General features: G+C 44.9%; 1 protein-coding gene across 2 annotated transcripts in view; it reads right to left on the bottom strand.

Annotated features, from left to right (window-relative positions):
* The window catches only part of PIWIL1 (piwi like RNA-mediated gene silencing 1), a 108,153-nt gene that overhangs the window by 78,252 nt on the left and 6,303 nt on the right, over positions 1-23,598 (bottom strand). For both annotated transcript variants that reach the window (XM_044286371.1, XM_044286372.1), the window contains exons 2-10: positions 8,513-8,593; positions 7,854-7,986; positions 7,064-7,189; positions 6,530-6,741; positions 6,016-6,137; positions 5,318-5,398; positions 4,564-4,761; positions 3,855-3,966; positions 2,907-3,027 (exon numbers count right to left, since the gene is read on the bottom strand). In XM_044286371.1, the coding sequence (XP_044142306.1) occupies positions 2,907-3,027; positions 3,855-3,966; positions 4,564-4,761; positions 5,318-5,398; positions 6,016-6,137; positions 6,530-6,741; positions 7,064-7,189; positions 7,854-7,986; positions 8,513-8,584 (1,177 nt within the window). In that variant the 5' untranslated portion in view covers positions 8,585-8,593. The remainder of the gene's footprint in view (positions 1-2,906; positions 3,028-3,854; positions 3,967-4,563; positions 4,762-5,317; positions 5,399-6,015; positions 6,138-6,529; positions 6,742-7,063; positions 7,190-7,853; positions 7,987-8,512; positions 8,594-23,598) is intronic.

Genomic DNA, 23,598 nt, shown 5'->3' with positions numbered 1-23,598 from the left:
TTATTAGTAACTACATATATGAAAATTGAAATTAGGGTCTAAGTGTGACAGTTATCCTTTAAAGGGTTTCTACCACTTGCATATGACATATTTGGTGTTCAGACACTAGCGATCCGCTAGTGTCTGATGTACCATACAAGCTAATTATTACATTAATCCGTTCGGCGCGGCATTCGGCGCAGGCGCAGTCAATGTCTGACCGCTCCGTGCTCAGACATTTCCACTGCGCCTGTGCCGATGACATCGGCGCAGGCGCAGTGGAAATGTCTGAGCAGGGAGCGGTCAGACATTGACTGCGCCTGCGCCGAATGCCTCCGAATGCCACGACGAACGGCGCAGGCGCGAGATTTCGGAAGGCTGAAGCAGGGGGGAGGATCGAATAGAGTTGAAGATGGGCGTGCTGGAGCGAGGCGCTGGGCGGCAAACTGCAAGGTAGACGGAGCCTCTAGGTGCTGGAAAAACGCCCGCATAGCACCTAGAGGCTCATTTGCATAAATATAAAAGTCCTTTTTTTTAACCAAACGGCCGAACGGATTAATGTAATAATTAGCTTGTATGGTACATCAGACACTAGCGGATCGCTAGTGTCTGAACACCAAATATGTCATATGCAAGTGGTAGAAACCCTTTAACTGTAAAACAAGACGGGTGGAATATCGATGTCAGTGACCCTGCCCTTTTGATTATATCAACAAGACCTACTGCCATGAGTTTAGGTACAGAATCTGCGAACATGGATCTACAGATTCAAATCCCAGTCACCTGGGGGGACTGAACAATAGTTCCACCATCCTTCTTTATAGCTCCCTCTACCACTCTAATACCTCCTCTGCCTTTTGCTCCACCCCCCCCCCCCCCCTCTTATTTCATATTGTTTTTAGCTCAATTTAAATGTTTTTATTGCCATTCAATATCTGACTTTTTTCATTAAGATAAATTAAAGGGAGTCTGTCATCACGATGTTACCATATACAGCGCTTACATGGCTCTGTAGCACACCTGTACATGATTGTAATGGTACCTTTGTTACTTTCTTTACACTTGCAGAAGCATAAAAAAACTTTGCATTCATATGCAAATGAGCAGTCGCCAGTGCCATGGGGCGGTGTTCATATGTAGGAGCCCAGGCTGCTCTGGCTTCTTTCAGCGTTACTCCTCCCCAGCCTCTTCCTTTGCCCGCTCTCCAGCAGAGTTCCTGCGCGTGCGCACTGCTTCGCCGAGCCGGCGCATGCACACTAGCTAAATCAATGCTGAGCCGGACCTAGGGATGACACAAGGGAATAGGAGGGCAAAGGCTGGGGAGGAGTAACCATGAAAGAAGGCAGAGCAGTCTGGGCTTCTACACACTGAACGCCACCCCATGGCACTTGCGAGCGCTAATTTGCATATGAATTAAACAGCTTTTTCCTGCTTCTGCAAGTCTAAAGAAAATAACAAAGGTACCATTACATTCATGTACAGGTGTGCTATAGAGCTATGTAAGCGCTGTATATGGTCATATAGTGGTGACAGACTGCCCTCTGTATGCCCCCTCATGTATACATGGTGGCCATCATATCTGCTCCGTCTAAGAGACCAGGAAAGCAATGATATGGTAGGAAAGTCTATAGAATGATTAGCTAAAACTCCCCTGACTCGCACTGCCTGGCTATACTATCGCGGGGTGTTGTGTGCAGAATCTCCAGTGCATCCTATGACACACAGCCTCACACTGCTATCTCTTGCCTCCTGCCTGTAAAAGCTCACAGGGAGAAACCCATCACTAGCAGGAGGAAGGAAAGGCAGGCTGAAGCTCCATCATATAAGAATATCCTGGATCAGAGTATACACAGACTCTGTAGCGCGAGATAGATCAGTGAGATACAACTTCTGCCCCCTATTACTTGCTGCCTTTAACCAGGCATCCTCAAACTGCAGCCCTCCAGCTGTTGCAAAACCAACACCCAGCATGCCCGAACAGCCTACAGATATTAGCCTACAGCAGGGCATTGTGGGAGTTGTAGTTTTACAACAGCTGGAGGGCCGCAGTTTGAGGATGCCTGCTTTAGACAGAGTGATGAGACTACACACCCTCTCAGCAAAGCCACAGGCATGATGTCAATAGAAGACTGCATGAGAGGAACCATATTAGAGGGGAAAACTTAACCAAGATGCCAGCTAGCCTATGAAGGAAATGCTTATACATAAGACCCTCTTTCATAATGCCTCTGCAATATAGAGGAAAATAAATGCAGGTGTTGCTTTAAGTTCTGCAAAAATATTAATCATTAGCAAACAAAAAAATTGCTAATACCTCTGAACAATCAGATGTGGGATTTCACTCAAACTTCTTATTTTCCCAATTATATTTACAATTAGAAATTATATTGCTAGCATTTTACAGTGCAGCCTCAATTTACAGTGTGATTTTTGGGGATGCAAGAGTCTAAAGGTAACAGAACACAAAAAGGCATTTAATATAGTTAGTTCTTGTGTACAGGTGGCAGAAGAGACCGCTGCTCCCAGCTAGGCACACTAACAAGGCCACAGCCTGTGAAGAGGAGAGAAGGAGGAACTGCATGAGCTGAGCCAGGCTTCCAAGCCCACATCCTGCCATCTCCCCCTGTTGGCAGTTCTACCCTGTGGCCTCTGCTCGCAGTTCACAGTTGGCTAGCCTGGTGCTGGCTGGTTCCATTGGCCTGATGGGAAGATTGGGACGGCATACGTTGTGCATGTTTCTTACTCTAGAACACAGCCATAGTATAGACTTAATTTCAAAGAGATTTTCTTGACGTTTGCAAGTCCCAGTTGCTTCAAAGTAACAGGTACCTGCCTCTTTGTAAGCAAGCACAGTTAGTAACACGGATGCCGCATTTATTCTGTGAAACGAGAATTATAATGGGGTGCAGCAAATAAAAGCCGCTCACCTGTCATACTACATAACTCAGGAACCAAAACAATAGCGCCATTCGTGACACCCGGCTTGGTTCTCCGTGGGATGTTGACAATTAGCGGCTGACTCAGGTCTTTGATATGTTCATTGTATTGCTGCGGGGTTGCAGAACAAATGAGAGATTAATCACAAAGCAAACAGCAGATCTAAAGGAGATCACTATACAAGGTGGTAATAAATACTAACACTATTAAAACGTTGTCTATGATCTTTTGTCTTTAAATCCCTCACACATCCATCTATTTGGACCATTAAGGCCTCATGCACACGACCGCTGTTTTGGTCCGCATCCGAGCCGCAGTTTTTGCGCGTGGACCCATTCACTTCAATGGGGCTGAAAAAGATGTGGACAGCACTCCGTTCCACGAATTGGGGAAGGCACACGGGCGGCTTCTGTTTTTTGCGGATCCGCGGTTTGCGGACCGCAAAAAATAGGACAGTTGTGTGCATGAGGCCTAAGAGGAACTATACTTACCTGCGCCCCGCCGATTGGCTCTATGAGCCATGGGCTGGCGTTAATGCACTTCCAATGCCTGAATGTAAACCTGGATGGGGTCACGTGCACCACTACAGCAAATGACCGGCCTCAGCTGTGACTTGTACCGCAGGTGCTAGGTCATGTCTCACTTGAGAACATGTCACCGCTATGGCCGTCCTTTGCAGAAGTGCACGTGATTCTGTCTGTAAATGAAGTTTACAAGTGGGGACCAGTAAAGACAGTGGTGGACCAACAGAGCCAGAGCAGGCGAGTATGGATTTCTTCACAGGTCCTGCTGAGAGGAGGGGAATTTAATAAAAAAAATACCCTGAACAACCCCTTTGAAGGTTCTAATGAATCACTTTGCAGTTCTACTGAGTGACAGAAGTTTGTGCACAGTTTGGGACCCAAATCTCCAAAACTTTCACAAATCGCATATCTTACATTTTTATAGTAGTCCACAAAGCTGATCTCACTTCCATCTGCCTTCTTAAATGTAGACTCCGGAGTCATGTTCCAGGCGATTTCATCTATACGGTAGGTTTTATTGTTGTATCTGCCAAAAAGTAGAACGTGTTTTAGACCAATGCTCACAACTCAGAATATGGATTATGGTATATTAAAATCTGTCAGCCTCTAGCAGACATTTCTCATGTGGATGTCTCCTGGACAGTTATAAATGCTGTCTCTGGCATTGCAGCTTGGCTCCGCTAAAGTGAATGGGGCTGAGCTGCTATGACTACCTGTGGGAGACAAGTGATGCGATTCATTGAATAAAGCCGCCATAGTGTTGTTAAATTCTGGGCAGCCCCTATCAAATGCCACCTTTCCACCCATAAGGGCACAATTGGCCAAGTTTGCTTTGCAGCACAGATGCGTGTTAACCCTTTTGGAAGGAGTAATGATAGCCACATTGATGGTTACCGAAAAACCGATAATTCTATTCGGGCAGTTTTAAAATGTCAGAAGAGGACGACTCACGGACATATTTGAGGCAATGTTCTCTCTAATAATTGTGCAACGTCTGAGTTTTATAAGAGAAATACACAATATGACTGGAAAGAGACAGTAATACAGCGAGACCGTTCCACTACAAACAACTGGGATCTACAGAGCATCATCAGAGCTAGGCTGCACATGCTCAGTCACTTACTTGGTCAGTACGATCTGTCCAATAAGTTCTTTGATGCAAATATCTTGGAATTTCTGAGGGCCACACGACGAAAAGATATTTGACATCAGGTCATGAACAGTTTCATTCCTGAGAACTTTATGGCTGACATCAATGCCCAACATGATGCTGCACTCATACTGGAGGATAGATGTGGAAAAACCAGGCCAGATGGCAAGTCTGATGGGACATGAGAAGGGTGAAACAAAAAGTAATACCAAGAAGACACAGGTTCTAGATTTAAAAGGCTTGAAAAGTGTACATCATTTACAAACTTGTCCAGATTAATTATAGGTGTAAATACTAAGGGTCACACGTACGTAGAATGTATCCGCGCCCCTTCCGCAATTATCCGGAACGGGTACAGGCCCTTTCATTCTCTATGGGGCAGGAAAGGATGCGGACAGCACACAGTGTGCTGTTTGCATCCGCATTTCCGGAGTGCCGCCCCGAACTTCCGGTTCGCGGCTCCGGGGAAAAAAAAATAAAAGAATAGGCACAGTTTTCTGGAGTAAAGTATGTTGGACGTATTTATGTTACGGTAGGTCAAGGAGGCCCTGCCCTTTCTGCTAAAACCCTCCCACTTTTTTTTTTAAGTGTTGTGGGTAGCAGAAAAGTTCAAGAAAATTGCAAAATTTTGAATGCCTGGAAACTGCAATATGGCTTCTTGCTTCCTCACAGATTACAGGGAGGTGTTTCCCGGATTGTACAAATACAATACTGCCGATTACGTTACCGGTGAGCTCTGACTTCTGTCGCATCGTTCGGGTTGTAGTAGTTGCGTCCAATCTGCTTCATATTCATTATCTTCAGAATTCTGTGAAAACAAGAGGTGGTGAAGCAGCATTCTTCGCCAGACCTAGGACATACGTGTCGCCTGTGATAAGTAGGTGAATGCAAGGCATCTGTACAAGCAGTTGCATAGAGTTATATGGGTAGCACAGCTAAAACAAGGCATGTCCATTAAGTTTATCCAAGAGTTAGTGGAAAGATGTGAAAGCACTTAAGAGGTGATCTGGAAACACATTTATACCCAAGTGCCGACAAAAAAATATAGGGGTGTGGACAACTCTGTGGCTCAAAACCATTTAACTTTCCTTCTTCCTGGGGGGAGAGCTACTTTATATTCTGACAATATGATAAAAAAAAAGAAGGAAAAAAAAAGTAAAACTTCTAATGGAAATCTGGATGTGCCCCACCCCTGAGCAGTGAGCGCCACATGACTGTCGGAGATAGCAGCAGTGCCATAAGGGAATGAAGCTGTGGTCAGGCATGCGCACCACCACTCTATTCTCACTGCGCATTCCGGTACCTCCATTCTCGTGATCACCACAGGTCAGACCCCCAGCAATCAAACACTTATCCCCTTATACTGTGGACAGAGGATGAGTATTTTTAGAGGGAAAACCCCTCAACAAAAAACAGTCATCCGACCTCCGGAAAATGATGTTGTAGAACTGAAAGCAGGTTGGCGATGTCGGTGGAAGCTCGTTGGTCAGAGTGATGGTCAACTTCACGTTCTCTCCATTTCGAGTCTGGCTAAACACTTCGGTGACCTTCAAAAGAGAACAAAAAACATCAAATCAATCGGACACTATTCCATCGTGCTCCACCGATGGCACTGACCTGCCCTACACGGGCAAACTGGGACTCAGCACAACGCATATGTGTCTCTAATTCAGGACTCAATTTGCTGCATCTGTGATGGGCTTTCACAAGATGCATCTTCTGGAAAACTCAAGGACAGACACACAGACAGCAACTCTGCACATCCACTGAATTCCCCTGAATGCAGGGAGTATATACCAGAGACAGAATCACAGTGGAAAAAGTTTACTGTGCTGGAAAAACGTTTGGTAACGCCATTGGATGCAATACAGAATACATGAGACCTTAGTAGGTTACATGAAAGGGTTCCATTTGCTCATTTTCTACAGTAGAAATTTACCTTTTCCAATCTCTTTGGTAAAAACAATACTGCTCCATCGAATGCGCGCGCCTTCCCAATGGTCTGTTCGTGCTGGTATAGTAGGGCAGACCGCAGGCGCTTGGACTCCATAGGGGGGTTGTAGTCAACGTGGTACTGGTACAAGACCCACTGGGGTCGGGAGATCAGCTTGATGTGGTTGGTCACAAGTTGAATTGAGCTCCCAGAAACACCTACAAGTTATAGCATGTAAAGAGTTTACACTTTTCTCACAGTCATCCTCTTCAGTCATTCTATATAACCAATATGGCGGCTCTCACAGGGGTCGCCCTCTGGGCTCTACTAGTATCTCCAATAATACACATGCAGAATTACAGAAGCAGCGTTATGTACAGCAGAATCCTTAAATATAATTTCTATTCAGGGGTCTAGTAAACCAGGATGACAGCACCGAGAGCTGCAATGACGCCCACATTTCTGTCACCAGGCTTTCACAATTATCTTTTTCTTTTGGGAAAAAAAAAATGTACAGAGGAAAGGTAGGGACATCATCACCAGATTTAGATGCTTTGACATGTTCTATGGTCTGCCGGGTGTTCACTCCAAGGTCATGGAAGTCACGCCTGCGGCCACCCCGTTCTCCGAGGGATATGTCCTGAAATCCCGCTGAAAGCTGCAGAACTGAGACAGAATAAGGTTAGAGCCTGATACATGCATGTTAAAGCGTTACATGTGTCCAAAACTAAACCCACATACAGCAGTGGAACTGAAAATGAAGTCCTAGCACAGGCTGGAGATGGGCTCCACTGCACAGAGGCACTACCACCACCAAGCCTGCCGACCATCACAGAACGAGCAAGCCAGGCCTGGACATCAAGTGTGATTAGTGAGGTCAACTGCACGTCCTGCTATGTGCCACCCATTGTAACACTGTCACTTGACACTGCGCCATGTAGTCCAGACCAAGTTCGATAGATCAGACAGGAGGGGGTGCTACTTAAACTTTGGGATCTCAATAAACTTTCATTTCGAAACCCTCTCCTCCCCATAGCCAGGCATAACCTACCCCATGATAGCTAATCTGCACACGTCCCACTGGGCAGCATGCACCCCAGGCTGTCTGCCCACCTATCCTGCTTTCCTATCATGCAGTTTAGGCAGCAGGAAAAGGTCGAGCAAGAGGACAGGCAGACTCAGAGAAGCAGCTACATAAAGTAAAAAAAATTAACCTGAGGGTTCAGAAAAAGGACCCCCCTAGTCTCCCCCAAATTATATTCAATGAGGGGGATCAGCATTTAGTTAAAGCAGCTTGGTTCTTTAACACTGGCACATTAAGGTCACTTACCATCAGTCGGAGGTCTCTCCACTGCTGGCGGGCCTCTCTGGCGCCCTCTTCCCACAAGCAAAGGCTCGGCTGGTGGCTCCTGTGGTGGCCGCTGGGGTCTTTCAGAGCGTTTAGGTTCTTGAGCCTCTTGCTCCTGTAAGCAGGAAAGAATGTGATAAAAAACTGCCCAATGATTCTGCTGCCAGAGCATGCCCAGCAGTAATGCATGGTGGGAGATGCAAGGTTCTCTTCACTGGTGTACTCCATACTGCAGGGTGACCCGTGTCCCCACATCATGGAGAGATTCACCTGCACACAGCGTCTAACAGAACAGCAAAGACTGCATCTGCCGACCTTCAGGCAAGCCACCATAAAAGAAGCTTATCTGGTCTCCATTGCAGACAGAGAAGATTCTGCATCACAGCCAGGCATCGGCTCTGGATGGGGCGAAAACCAATTCTGGAACCCGAATTCTGGAGCAGACCACTATGTCGCCCTGAAGGACGTAAGACTTACATAAATCTGGTCCCCAAATAGACCTGACATTGTCATGTCCGTCCCTGTCATTCACAAGCTCTATAACGGAGGGTCAATATAATTACAATATGTAATATGTAGATATAATTAAAATGATTATGAGGAGGACCCCACAAGGACCCCATGAGTGTGAGGCACAGAACCTGTCCAGGCTGTCCTTGGCTGGGCTGCCCCCTGGCACGTGCTCTCCCGCGGGCTCTGGCTCGTCCACTCATCTTCTATTCCTGCAAAGGAAAGAGATCCATTTCAAACTGAAAACAGGAGCCTACTTTTTTGAACAATAAAAAAAAAAAAAAAAGAATTCAATTTGGTTTATTTTTATTCTTTTTTACTTTTCCATTTGTTCCGTCTCTTCACCGTTGGGTCCGTTCTATGGTCCCAATATGGGTCTTCTTATCAGAGACTAGCCCTCTCACCCAAGTCTCGCTGCTAATTAAAAAGGACCTTTCATGGGTCCAGACTGCAGACATTGTGAAATAACTAGCAGGATATGTAATATTGCTTACTAGTTTGTCTGGGCGCTGCTCCGTTCGCCCGCTGTGCCCCCTGCAGTTTTCCCAACTGGTATGCTAATGAATAGCATCAATACAGGGAGGCGAGACGGCCCTATTTCTCAATGGGAGAAAAAAATTTAAAAAAATATAAACACTCCTTCTCGCCCATTGAGGGCCGTTTCCTCCTCCCCGTACCGATGCTATTCATTAGCGTACCAAGCAGGAAAACTGCAGGGGGGCACAGCAGGCAAATGGAGCGGCGCCCAGACAAACTAGTAAGTGATATTACATCCGTGCACAGTGCCCTACATATCATGTTAGTTTTTTCATAATGTCTGGACCCATGAAAGGTCCTCTTTAACCCTGGCAAACAGCCAGGTGGAGGCGGCAGCTGGCAGAGGGACGTGTAGTATGACATGGCAGTCACTCAGGGCTGTCCATGTAATACGACTTGAATCTGCCAAAACAGGAGACGCTCATAAAGAAAGAGCAACCACTGTTGTAGATTATAGAGGAGGATCCCGCGTCTGTGTCCAAATGATCTAACAAGGTTCATACATGTGAAAGCCGAGCCAATGTCACTCTTATTTAGGGCTCATGCACACAAAGGTATTTTCTTTCCGCGTCAGTTACGTTTTTTGCGGACTGTATGCTTCATTTCAATGGGTCCACAAAACAAAAAAAAAAAAAAAATGCATTCCGTTTCCGTATGTCCGTTCCGCAAAAAAATAGAACATGTCCTATTATTGTCGGCATTACGGAGGAGGATTAGACTGTTCTATTAGGGGCCGGCTGTTCCGTTCTGCAAAATACAGAATGCACAAGGACGTCATCTGTATTTTTTGCAGATCTATTTTTTGTGGACCGCAAAAAACATACGGTCGTGTGCATGAGCCCTTACAGATTGGAAACGTCACCCTCCCATACACTCCCGTCACCTGGTCGACCTTCGGACATGATTTTTTTCCCAGCTGCTATCCGCCATGTTTATTTAATGTACATTAATTTAAAACCATCTGCTTTTTATTACACACAAATCGTATAGGGCTTGGAGCATGTTTCACACAGCCATGGACTCACATTTAGTCTGCCTGTGGTCACCACTTGGGGGAGCTCCCTGCACAGACTCATACAGCTCCCACTGAAGCCAATGCAGACGATCAGGGAGCCCCCTGGTGGCAGCTCTTGCCTGGACCTTGGGAGGTCCTGAAATCCTGAGTGCACACGTTTCTACAGGTGAATCTGTGAGGTCCTAGTGGTCAGACCTCACAGACCTGTGCACATATTCATGTGTTATTTGCATGATGACAAGGGTAACAGACTGCACACACCTTTCTAAAATGGGTAGGGGGGACACCAAATAAAATGTCTGCACTTCCTTTTATCGAGTCATTTTTTGATCCAACCATCCTTGCTGATTAATTTCTTAAAACATCGTAATAAAGGGTCAGAGCTTTGATTTCCTGAGCTCCAAGTCCCCTGATTAGCCATAGAGCTACATAAAAATCCATAGTCACCACTAGAGGGCGGCCATGCTGTATCGCTGCATCACCAAAATTAGCAGCAAAAAGCAAGATTCAACAGCACTGTGTGAATAAGCCAGAAGATTATTTTTTTTTTTTAAACTACCTCGACAAAGGATGAGACAGGATCAGTGACATTTGGTGGTAATCCATATGCAGATCCAGGGGTGAGATGTTTATGTCACATGTAGAAGGATCCTTACAATTAGGCTCTGTCATTCTTTTACCACTTAAAAGGGTTTTCCGAGATGACCTATCCTGATAGGTTAGGGTCCGACACCCGGGACCCCGGCCGACCAGCAGTTTGAGAAGGCACTGGCGCTGCTGTGAGCACCGCTGCCTTCTCTGTGCTCACCAAGCACAGCGCCGTACGTTGTATAGTGGTTGTGCTTGGTATTGCAGCTCAGCTCAGAAAAATGCTGTCGCATGGCCTAGGCCAGTGATAAGCAAACTGCGGCTCTCCAGCTGTTGCAGAACCACAACTCCCAGCATGCAAAGACTGCCTACAGCTTTAAGCCTACAGCAGGGCATGGTGGGAGTTGTAGTTTTGCAACAGCTGGAAAGCCGCAGTTTGCCTATCACTGGCCTAGGCAAAGCAGAGAGAAGGCTGCAGCAATCACAGGAGCGCCACTGCCTTCTCGAACAGCTGATCGTCGGGGGTCCCGGGTGTTGGACTCCCACCAATCAGATACTGATGACCTATGCAGAAGATTAGATCATCAGTATAAAAGTCTCAAAAAGCCCCTTTGAAGGGATTCTGTCACCAGTTTTTTGCCCCTCCATTTAAAAATATGGTTATGTTCAGGGAGCTTTATTGATTCCTAATGTGGTCTTATAACTGAAATCTGTAGGCTCATTTTGTCTAAAAAACGTTATAACTAACCTGTCATTCATCCAACTAAGGTGCCCAAGGGGATGTGCATGTCTTCCAGATGCCGCCAGCACCCGCCGCCGTTCGTGCCCTGCTCCTCCTTTTCGGACATCAGCGCCGCCTCAGAATCCTTTGTTACGCCGCCGGCTCTCCCTCACTCCCTCATTGGTGGTGCAGTGGCAGCTTCTGATCGGAGCCCCAGCTGTGTAAGCCTGGGGCTCCGATCAGTTACCATGGCAGCCAGGACGCTACAGAAGCCCTGGTTGCCATGGTAACATCCCTGATGCTGTGTGCACAAAGCACAGAGCAACAGGGACAGTGTGAAGTCCTATTCACCCTAATAGAGCTCTATCAGGCTGAATAGGACAAGGGATGAAAGATCCCAGGTTCTAGCCCCTAAGGGGGAAATAGTTATTAAATAAAAAGTGTAAAAAAAGTATAAATCACCCCCTTTTCCCAATTTCACATATAAAATATATAAATAATAAACATATTACATCGCCACGTCAGAAAAGTCCAAAACTATTAAAATATAAAAAAAAATCTAGGTGGTGAATGCCGGAACAGAAAAAATAAAATAAAAACTGCGCGATTCGCCATTTTTAAAAATGAGGAATGCACGTGGCTTTTTTTGTTTATTTTTTTCGCATGGTATCGAATGGTATCGAGTATCGCAATACTTTTTCATGGTATCGAAACCGAATCAAAAATTTGGTATCGCAACAACTCTAATCAGTGGATCCGTAAAAATCATACGGACGTCTGAATAAAGCCTTACAGGGGGGTGATCAATGACAGGGGGGTGATCAGTGGTTCATAAAGGGTTAATAAGTGATGGGGGGGTGTAGTGTAGTGTAGTGGTGTTTTGTGGTACTTTACAGAGCTGCCTGAGTCCTCTGGTGGTCGATCCAAACAAAAGGGACCACCAGAGGACCAGGTAGCAGGTATATTAGACGCTGTTATCAAAACAGCGTCTAATATACCTGTTAGGGGTTAAAAAAATCACATCTCCAGCCTGCCAGCGAGCGATCGCCGCTGGCAGGCTGGAGATCCACTCGCTTACCTTCCGTTCCTGTAAGCGCGCGCGCCTGTGTGCGCGCGTTCACAGAAAATCTCAGCTATCGCGAGATAACGCACGGATGCGTCCAGGAGGAGTAGATCAACCACCTTCCGGACGCATCCGTGAGTTAGGCGGTCCGGAGGTGGTTAAAATGGAAAATTAGGCAAAAAAATGAAATTCTCTAATTTAATCCCCATTTGCCAATAACTCATGTGCAACACCTAAAGGGTTAACGAAGTTTGTAAAATCAGTTTTGAATACCTTGAGGGGTGTAGTTTATAGAATGGGGTCATTTTTGGGTGGTTTCTATTATGTAAGCCTCGCAAAGTGACTTCAGAGCTGTAGTGGTCCCTAAAAATTGGGTTTTTGTAAATTTCTGAAAAATTTCAAGATTTGCTTATAAACTTCTAAGCCTTGTAACATCCCCAAAAAATAAAATATCATTCCCAAAATAATTCAAACATGAAGTAGACATATGGGGAATGTAAAGTCATCACAATTTTTAGGGGTATTACTATGTATTACAGAAATAGAGAAACTGAAACTTTGAAATTTGCAAATTTTTCCAAACTTTTGTTAAATTATGTATTTTTTGGTGCAAAAAAAAAATTTTTTTTTTACTTCATTTTACCAGTGTCATGAAGTACAATATGTGACGAAAAAACAATCTCAGAACGGCCTGGGTAAGTCAAAGCGTTTTAAAGTTATCAGCACTTAAAGTGACACTGGTCAGATTTGCAAAAAATGGCCTGGTCCTAAGGTGTAAAAAGGCTGTGTCCTTAAGGGGTTAATGGTATATGGCAATAGGCGTAACCGGAAAAAAATGAAAAACAGCTAATTTGAAATTTTCTCTCACTTCAACTACCCAATAATGTTTTTATAAAAAGTGATCAAAAAGTCGCACACACTTCAAATTGGTATCACTGAAAATGAACAGATCGTCCTGCAAAAAATTAGCCCTCACACCGCTCCATACACATAACTACAAAAAAGTTATAGGGGTCAGAATATGGTTATAAATTTTTTTTAAAATTCCCTCATTTTCCCTCAAAAGGTTTTTAAAAAAAAATTCAGTATTAAAATGCAAGAAAAATTATACAAGTTGGGAATCACTGTAACCATGTATGCCCTAAATGTCCTGCTACTTACTTAATTATGTACGGACCCATGAAAGGTCCTCTTTAAACTTTTGAAACAATTCTTTCCTCATTCCGCAAGTGGATCTAGACAGATTGTGGATTCTGATTCAGATGTGTCAGATGAAGATAAGTGGAATTTTGATGCCTATAGTGAATTTGCTAGTACCGTATTTTCCGGCATATAAGACGACTTTCTAACACTAGAAATAATTTTTAAAAGTCGGGGGTCGTCTTATACGCCGGGTATACTCAGATCTGATGGTATATTCTAACCCCCAGGCGTTCCCATGGTGACGGGGACGCTTGCTTTGGGGTTAGCATATCAGAGCCCTACCGCTCACAGGAGTACATTTATAGACTGTAATCCGTAACTTTAACTTTAATCAGCGCTCATCTGTTAAATAGGGTACCTTACTCTCAGCTCCGGTAACAGGCAGTGCGGGCGGCGCTCACCCCCCACTAGGCGGCACAGGAACGTGACGTCAGTGAGTGAGCGCCGCCAGCACTGCCTGTTACCGGAGCTGAGAGTAAGGTACTCTAGTAAATAGATGAGCGCTGATTAAAGTTAAGGATTACAGTCTATAAATGTAATCCTGTGAGCGTCGGGGATCTGTGGATGACACATATAGCATAATATGCTATATAGTGTCATCCATAGATCCCCCATAGCAGTGTCATCCACTGATCCCCCTCCCCATAACAGTGCCATCCACAGATCCCAGTCAGTTCCCTAGAATGGAGAAGATAGTCTTGAAGACAGGGAGGGCTGGGAATTCAGGGGTAGTCTTAGGCCTCATGCACACGACCGTTGTGTGCATCCGTGGCCGTTGAGCCGTTTTCGTTTTTTTTTTCGCGGACCCATTGACTTTCAATGGGTCCGTGGAAAAATCGGAAAATGCACCGTTTTGCAGCCGAGGCCGTGATCCGTGTATCCTGTCCGTCAAAAAAATATGACCTGTCCTATTTTTTTGACGGACAACGGTTCACGGACCCATTCAAGTCAATGGGTCCGTGAAAGAACACGGATGCACACAAGATTGGCATCCGTGTCCGTGATCCGTGGCCGTAGGTTGCTTTCATACAGACGGATCCGAAGATCCGTCTGCATAAAAGCTTTTTCTGATCTAAGTTTTCACTTCGTGAAAACTCATTTCCGACAGTATATTCTAACACAGAAGCGTTCCCATGGTAATGGGGACGCTTCTAGTTAGAATACACTGCAAACTTTGTACAAGACTGCCCCCTGCTGCCTGGCAGCACCCGATCTCTTACAGGGGGATATGATAGCACAATTAACCCCTTCAGGTGCGGCACCTAAAGGGGTTAATTGTACTATCATATTCCCCTGTAAGAGATCAGGGCTGCCAGGCAGCAGGGGGCAGACCCCCCCCCCCCCCCCAGTTTGAATATCGTTGGTGGCACAGTGTACGCCCACCATCGCCCCCCCTCCCTCCCTCTATTGTAATAAATCGTTGGTGGCACAGTGTGCCAACCACCATCGCCCCCCCCCCCCCTCCCTCTATAGCAGTAACATTGGTGGCAGTTTCCCCCCCCCCCATCATTGGTGGCAGCGTAGTTCCGATCGGAGTCCCAGTTTAATCGCTGGGGCTCCGATCGGTAACCATGGCAACCAGGAAGCTACTGCAGCCCTGGTTGCCATGGTTACTTAGCAATAGTACAACAGTAGAAGATTCATACTTACCTGCTTGCTGCTGCGATGTCTGTGAACGGCCGGGAGCTCCTCCTACTGGTAAGTGACAGTTCTTTAGCAATGCGCCGCACAGACCTTTCACTTACCAGTAGGTGGAGCTCCCGGCCGTTCACAGACATCGCAGCAGCAAGCAGGTAAGTATGAATCTTCTACTGTTGTACTATTGCTAAGTAACCATGGCAACCAGGACTGCAGTAGCGTCCTGGTTGCCATGGTTACCGATCGGAGCCCCAGCGATTAAACTGGGACTCCGATCGGAACTCCGCTGCCACCAATGATGGGGGGGGGGGGGAATGGGAGACCGCACACTGCCACCAATGTTACTGCTATAGAGGGAGGGGGGGGGGGCGATGGTGGTTGGCACACTGTGCCACTAACGATTTAATACAATAGAGGGAGGGGGGGGGGGCGATGGTGGGCGCACACTGTGCCACCAACGATATTCAAACTGGGGAGGGGGGGGGGGGGGGTCTGCCCCCTGCTGCCTGGCAGCCCTGATCTCTTACAGGGGAATATGATAGTACAATTAACCCCTTTAGGTGCCGCACCTGAAGGGGTTAATTGTGCTATCATATCCCCCTGTAAGAGATCGGGTGCTGCCAGGCAGCAGGGGGCAGTCTTGTACAAAGTTTGTAGTGTATTCTAACCTGAAGCGTCCCCATCACCATGGGAACGCCTCTGTGTTAGAATATACTGTCGGATCTGAGGTTCACGAAGTAGCTCATATCCGACAGTATATTCTAACATAGAGGCGTTCCCATGGTGATGGGGACGCTTCAAGTTAAAATATACCATCGGATTGGAGAAAACTCCAATCCGATGGTATAAAAGAACTCCAGACTTTACATTGAAAGTCAATGGGGACGGATCAGTTTGAAATGGCACCATATTGTGTCAACATCAAACGGATCCGTCCCCATTGACTTGCATTGTAATTCAGGACGGATCCGTTTGGCTCCGCACGGCCAGGCGGACACCAAAACGACTTTTTTTTCATGTCCGTGGATCCTCCAAAAATCAAGGAAGACCCACGGACGAAAAAACGGTCACGGATCAAGGACCCCGTTTTTGCGGACCGTGAAAAAAAACTGTCGTGTGCATGAGGCCTTATACGGCGAGTATAGCCCAAACACTAGATTTTAAATGGAAAAGTTGGGGGTCGTCTTATACGCCGGAAAATACGGTAATAGTTTTTCCTCTGATGAAGCAGGCCGAGCACTTTTTCCTACTGAAGATATGGAACCATTATTAAAGGCAGTGAGATCTACTATGCAGTTAGAAGATGTTAAACAATTAAAGTCAATTGCTGGCCAGGTTTTTGGGGGTTTGGCACCTAAAAGACACAGTTTTCCCTATTCAGGCAAACATGGAGGTCTTAACCCCTTAAGGACCCTGGGATTTTCTATTTTAGCGTTTTCGTTTTTCACTCCCGGCCTTCCCATAGTCCTAACTTTTTTATTTTTCCATTCACATAGCCTAATGTAGCAGGAAGTAGTAAAAAAGTTTTTTCTTTATTTTTACACTGTACACTGTGCGGTAAAATTGACCTGTTATCTTCATTCTCCAGGTCAGCACGGTTCCAACGATACCACACTTGTATAATTTTTTTTGCGTTTTAATACTGAAAAAAAAAAAGTTAAAACCTTTGAGGAAAAAAAAAATTTTTTTTCATAAGCATAGTCTGACATCTATAATTTTTTTATAGCTATGTGTACGCGGCTGTGTGAGGACTTCTTTTCAGTGATACCAATATTAAGTGTGTGCGACTTTTTGAATAATTTTTATTAACCCCTTAAGGACACAGACATATTTCACCTTACAGACTTTAAAACGCTTTGACTTATCCAGGCAATTCTGAGATTGTTTTTTCGTCACATATTGTACTTCATGACACTGGTAAAATGAAGTAAAAAAAATAATTTTTATTTATAAAAAAATACCAAATTTACCCAAAAATTTTTAAAAATTGCAAATTTTCAATTTACCATTTCTCTACTTCTATAATACATAGTAATACCTCCAAAAATAGTTATTAATTTACATTCCCCATATATCTACTTCATGTTTGGATCAATTTGGGAATGATATTTTATTTTTTGGGAATGTTACAAGGCTTAGAAGCAAATCTTGACATTTTTCAGAAATTTTCAAAAACCCAATTTTTAGGGACCAGTTCATGTCTGAAGTCACTTTGCGAGGCTTACATAATAGAAACCACCCAAAAATGACCCCATTATAGAAACTACCCCCTCAAGGTATTCAAAACGGATTTTACAAACTTTGTTAACCCTTTAGGTGTTCCACAAGAATTAATGGAAAATAGAGATACAATTTCAAAATTTCACTTTTTTGGCAGATTTTCCATTTTTATATTTTTTTTTCCAGTTACAAAGCAAGGGTTAACAGCCAAACCCAACTCAATATTAATGGCCCCGATTCTGTAGTTTACAGAAACACCCCATATGTGGTCGTAAATCGCTGTATGGCCACACGGCGGGGCGTAGAAGGAAAGGAATGCCATACGGTTTTTGGAAGGCAGATATTGCTGGACTGTTTTTTTTTTGAACACCATGTCCCATTTGAAGCCCCCTGATGCACCCCTAGAGTAGAAACTCCAAAAAAGTGACCCCATCTAAGAAACTACGGGATAGGGTGGCAGTATTGTTGGTACTAGTTTAGGGTACATATGATTTTCGGTTGCTCTATATTAAACTTTTTGTAAAGCAAGATAAGAAATAGCTGTTTTGGCACCGTTTTTATTTTCTGCTATTTACAACATTCATCTGACAGGTTAGATCATGTGATATTTTTATAGACCAGGTTGTCACGGATGCAGCAATACCTAATATGTATCCTTTTTTTTTTTATTTATGCAAGTTTTACACAATTTCATTTTTGAAGCAAAAAAAAATAATAGAATTTTCCATAGTTTTAGTGTTTCCATAGTCCAAGAGCCATAATTCAGTTTTTGGGCGATTACCTTGGGTAGGGTATGATTTTTGCGTCATGAGATGATGGTTTTATTGGCACTATTTTGGGGTGCATGTGACATTTTGATCGCTTGCTATTACACTTTTTGTGATGTAAGGTGACAAAATATGGTTTATTTAGCAGTTTTTATTTTACATTTTTTACGGTGTTCATCTGAGGGGTTAGGTCATGTGTTATTTTTATAGAGCCAGTCGATACGGACACGGCGATACCTAATATGTATATTTTTTTTATTTATGTAAGTTTTACACAATAACAGCTTTTTAAACATAAAAAATAAATGATGTTTTAGTGTCTCCATATTCTGAGCTATAGTTTTATTATTTTTTGGGCGATTGTCTCAGATAGGGGCTCATTTTTTGTGGGATGAGGTGACTGTTAGATTGGTACCATTTTGGTGGGCAAACGCCTTTTTGATCGCTTGCTGTTGTACTTTTTGTGATGTAAGGTGACAAAAAATTGTTTATTTAGCACAGTTTATATTTTTTATTTTTTACGGTGTTCATCGGAGGGGTTAGGTCATGTGATAGGGGTTAGGTCATGGCGAGTTCATGTGAGATTTTATTTTTTGTCACAAGTTAGTGGAATATAAGACTTTGTAAGAAAAAACAAAAAAAATTAAAAAAATAAATAAAATTTCCGCTAACTTGTGCCTAAAAAAAAATCTTATATGAACTCTCCATGCCCCTCAAAAGTGATCTTTATAGCGCAGCAGAGATTTTACAGTGTTTTTGCAGTGATCAGCAAAAATTTCTGTCACTGCGGTGGGGCGGACTGAACGCAAGTGTGAGCACAAGATCAGGCGAACACTGCGTTTTTTGTAGAGCCTATAGAACATGTCCTATTGCCCGCAATTGCGGACAAAAAAAAGGCATTTTTTATATAGTTCTGGCAATGTGCGGATCCGCAAAATGCGGAAAGCACATTGCCGGTGCCCGTGTTTTGCGGATCCGCAAAACACATACGGACGTGTGAATGGAGCCTTACAGGGGGGTGATCAGGGGTTAATAAGTGACAGGAGGGTGGTGTAGTGTAGTGTGGTGCTACTTATTACAGAGCTGACTGTGTCCTCTGGTGGTCGATCCAAGCAAAAGGGACCACCAGAGGACCAGGTAGCAGGTATATTAGACGCCGTTAACAAAACAACGTCTGATATACCTTTCAAGGGTTCAAAAATAAATATCATCTACAGCCTGCCAGCGAATGATTGCCGCTGGCAGGCTGTAGATCAACTAGTTTACCTGCCGATCCTGTGAGCGCATGTTCACAGGAAAGCTCGCGTCTCGCGAGATGACGCGCCGGCGCGTCCAGGAGGAATAACCCGGCTGCCCGCAGGACGCAATCCTGCGTTAGGCTGTCGGGTAGTGGTTAAAGGGAACCTGTCACCTCTACTATGCTACCCTCACTGAGCGTTTCTAAATGTTTATTGTGTTACCCTAAACACATAAATTACACTTTTTTAATTTCATTTGCGGACAAATTCAATAAGTATTATGCATTTTTGTACTTCTCGCCTTTTATGCAAATTAACATAAAAGAGTTATATCTTACTTGTGTCAACAAAGGGTCATATTTTCAAGCTCTGACTCATCAGATTAATTTGCAATGTATCAAATTGCTTTTTTGACCCAATAAAAGCACACAGAGCTATGGGGACTGGGTATTGCGGATGTCCTAGCTGCTATCTAGCAACCCATGTCCCCAGCTCTATACCCAAAATCCAGGTGACAGGTTCCCTTTAACCGCCTCCGGACCGCCTAACGCAGATGTGCGGTCCGGAGGCGGCAGCCCTGCGCACAACGACGCATATACGCGTCATCTCGCGAGGGCCGGGATTTCCTGTGAACGCGCGCACACAGGCGCGCGCGCTCACAGGAACGGAAGGTAAGCGAGTGGATCTCCAGCCTGCCAGCGGCGATCGCTCGCTGGCAGGCTGGAGATCTGATTTTTTTAACCCCTAACAGGTATATTAGACGCTGTTTTGATAACAGCGTCTAATATACCTGCTACCTGGTCCTCTGGTGGTCCCTTTTGTTAGGTAGGTCAGTAAAGTCGCACAAAACACCACACTACACTACCCCCCCGTGACTTATTAACCCCTTATGAACCCCTGATCACCATTGATCACCCCCCTGTCATTGATCACCCCCCTGTCATTGATCACCCCCCTGTCATTGATCACCCCCCTGTCATTGATCACCCCCCTGTCATTGATCACCCCCCTGTCATGCTCCGTTCAGACGTCCGTATGATTTTTACGGATCCACGGATACATGGATCGGATCCGCAAAACACATGCGGACGTCTGAATGGAGCCTTACAGGGGGGTGATCAATGACAGGCGGGTGATCACCCATATACACTCCCTGATCACCCCCTGTCATTGATCACCCCCCTGTAAGGCTCCATTCAGACGTCCGCATGTGTTTTGCGGATCCGATCCATGTATCCATGGATCCGTAAAAATCATACGGACGTCTGAATGGAGCCTTACAGGGGGGTGATCACCCATATACACTCCCTGATCACCCCGTGTCATTGATCACCCCCCTGTAAGGCTCCATTCAGACGTCCGCATGTGTTTTGCGGATCCGATCCATGTATCCATGGATCCGTAAAAATCATACGGACGTCTGAATGGAGCCTTACAGGGGGGGTGATCAATGACAGGGGGGTGATCACCCTGATCACCCCCTGTCATTGATCACCCCCTGTAAGGCTCCATTCAGAAGTCCGCATGTGTTTTGCGGATCTGAAAAAATCATACGGACGTCTGAATGGAGCCTTACAGGGGGGTGATCACCCTGATCACCCCCTGTCATTGATCACCCCCCTGTAAGGCTCCATTCAAACGTCCGCATGTGTTTTGCGGATCCGATCCATGGATCCGTAAAAATCATACGGACGTCTGAATGGAGCCTTACCAGGGGGGTGATCAATGACAGGGGGGTGATCAGGGAGTCTATATGGGTGATCACCCCCCTGTCAGGCTCCATTCAGACATTTTTTTGGCCCAAGTTAGCGGAAATATATATTTTTTTTTGTTTGTTTTTTCTTACAAAGTCTCATATTCCACTAACTTGTGTCAAAAAATAAAATCTCACATGAACTCACCATACCCCTCACGGAATCCAAATGCGTAAACATTTTTAGACATTTATATTCCAGACTTCTTCTCACGATTTAGGGCCCCTAAAAAGCCAGGGCAGTATAAATACCCCACATGTGACCCCATTTCGGAAAGAAGACACCCCAAGGTATTCCGTGAGGGGCATATTGAGTCCATGAAAGATTGAAATTTTTGTCCTAAGTTAGCGGAAAGTGAGACTTTGTGAGAAAAAAACAAAAAAAAATCTATTTCCGCTAAGGCTACTTTCACACTTGCGCTTGATCGGATCCGTTCTGAACGGATCCGATATTAATGCAGACGGAGGCTCCGTTCAGTACGGATCCGTCTGCATTAATTACTTAGAAAAAATTCTAAGTGTGAAAGCAGCCTGAGCGGATCCGTTCAGACTTTCAATGTAAAGTTAATGGGGGACGGATCCGCTTGAAGATTGAGCCATATGGTGACATCTTCAAGCGGATCCGTTCCCATTGACTTACATTGTAAGTCTGAAAGGATCCGCTCGCCTCCGCACGGCCAGGCGGACACCCGAACGCTGCAAGTTCAGCTGTCCGCCTGTCCGTGCGGAGGCGAGCGGAGCGGAGGCTGAACGCCGCCAGACTGATGCAGTCTGAGCGGATACGCGTCCATTCAGACTGCATCAGGGCTGGACGGAGGCGTTTGGGTCCGCTCGTGAGCTCCTTCAAACGGAGCTCACGAACGGACCCATGAACGCTAGTGTGAAAGTAGCCTAACTTGTGCAAAAAAAAAATAATTTCTATGAACTCGCCATGCCCCTCATTGAATACCTTGGGGTGTCTTCTTTCCAAAGTGGGGTCACATGTGGGGTATTTATACTGCCCTGGCTTTTTAGGGGCCCAAAAGTGTGAGAAGAAGTCTGGGATCCAAATGTCTAAAAATGCCCTCCTAAAAGGAATTTGGGCACCTTTGTGCATCTAGGCTGCAAAAAAGTGTCACATCTGGTATCGCCGTACTCAGGAGAAGTTGGGCAATGTGTTTTGGGGTGTCATTTTACATATACCCATGCTGGGTGAGAAAAATATCTTGGTCAAATGCCAACTTTGTATAAAAAAAATGGGAAAAGTTATCTTTTGCCAAGATATTTCTCTCACCCAGCATGGTTATATGTAAAATGACACCCCAAAACACATTCCCCAACTTCTCCTGAGTACGGCGATACCAGATGTGTGACACTTTTTTGCAGCCAAGGTGGGCAAAGGGGCACATATTCCAAAGAGCACCTTTCGGATTTCACAGGCCATTTTTTACAGATTTTGATTGCAAAGTACTTCTCACACATTTGGGCCCCTAAATTGCCAGGGCAGTATAACTACGCCACAAGTGACCCCATTTTGGAAAGAAGACACCCCAAGGTATTCCGTGAGGGGCACGGCGAGTTCCTAGAATTTTTTATTTTTTGTCACAAGTTAGCGGAAAATGATGATTTTTCTTTTTTCCTTACAAAGTCTCATATTCCACTAACTTGCGACAAAAAATAAAAAATTCTAGGAACTCGCCATGCCCCTCACGGAATACCTTGGGGTGTCTTCTTTCCAAAATGGGGTCACTTGTGGGGTAGTTATACTGCCCTGGCAATTTAGGGGCCCAAATGCGTGAGAAGTACTTTGCAATCAAAATGTGTAATAAATGGCCTGCGAAATCCGAAAGGTGCACTTTGGAATATGTGCCCCTTTGCCCACCTTGGCAGCAAAAAAGTGTCACACATGTGGTATCGCCGTACTCAGGAGAAGTTGGGGAATGTGTTTTGGGGTGTCATTTTACATATACCCATGCTGGGTGAGAGATATATTTTGGCAAAAGACAACTTTTCCAATTTTTTTTTATACAAAGTTGGCATTTGACCAAGATATTTCTCTCACCCAGCATGGGTATATGTAAAATGACACCCCAAAACACATTCCCCAACTTCTCCTGAGTACGGCGATACCACATGTGTGACACTTTTTTGCAGCCAAGGTGGGCAAAGGGGCACATATTCCAAAGAGCACCTTTCGGATTTCACAGGCCATTTTTTACAGATTTTGATTGCAAAGTACTTCTCACACATTTGGGCCCCTAAATTGCCAGGGCAGTATAACTACCCCACAAGTGACCCCATTTTGGAAAGAAGACACCCCAAGGTATTCCGTGAGGGGCATGGCGAGTTCCTAGAATTTTTTATTTTTTGTCGCAAGTTAGTGGAATATGAGACTTTGTAAGAAAAAAAAAATTAAAATAAAATCATTTTCCGCTAACTTGTGACAAAAAATTAAAAGTTCTATGAACTCACTATGCCTATCAGCGAATACCTTA

Source organism: Bufo gargarizans, chromosome 3 (genome assembly GCF_014858855.1).
Source record: "Bufo gargarizans isolate SCDJY-AF-19 chromosome 3, ASM1485885v1, whole genome shotgun sequence".
NCBI classification, from domain to species: Eukaryota; Metazoa; Chordata; class Amphibia; order Anura; family Bufonidae; genus Bufo; species Bufo gargarizans.
The sequence above is the reverse complement of the archived record's forward strand: the minus strand, read 5'-3'. Positions and strand labels throughout refer to the sequence as shown.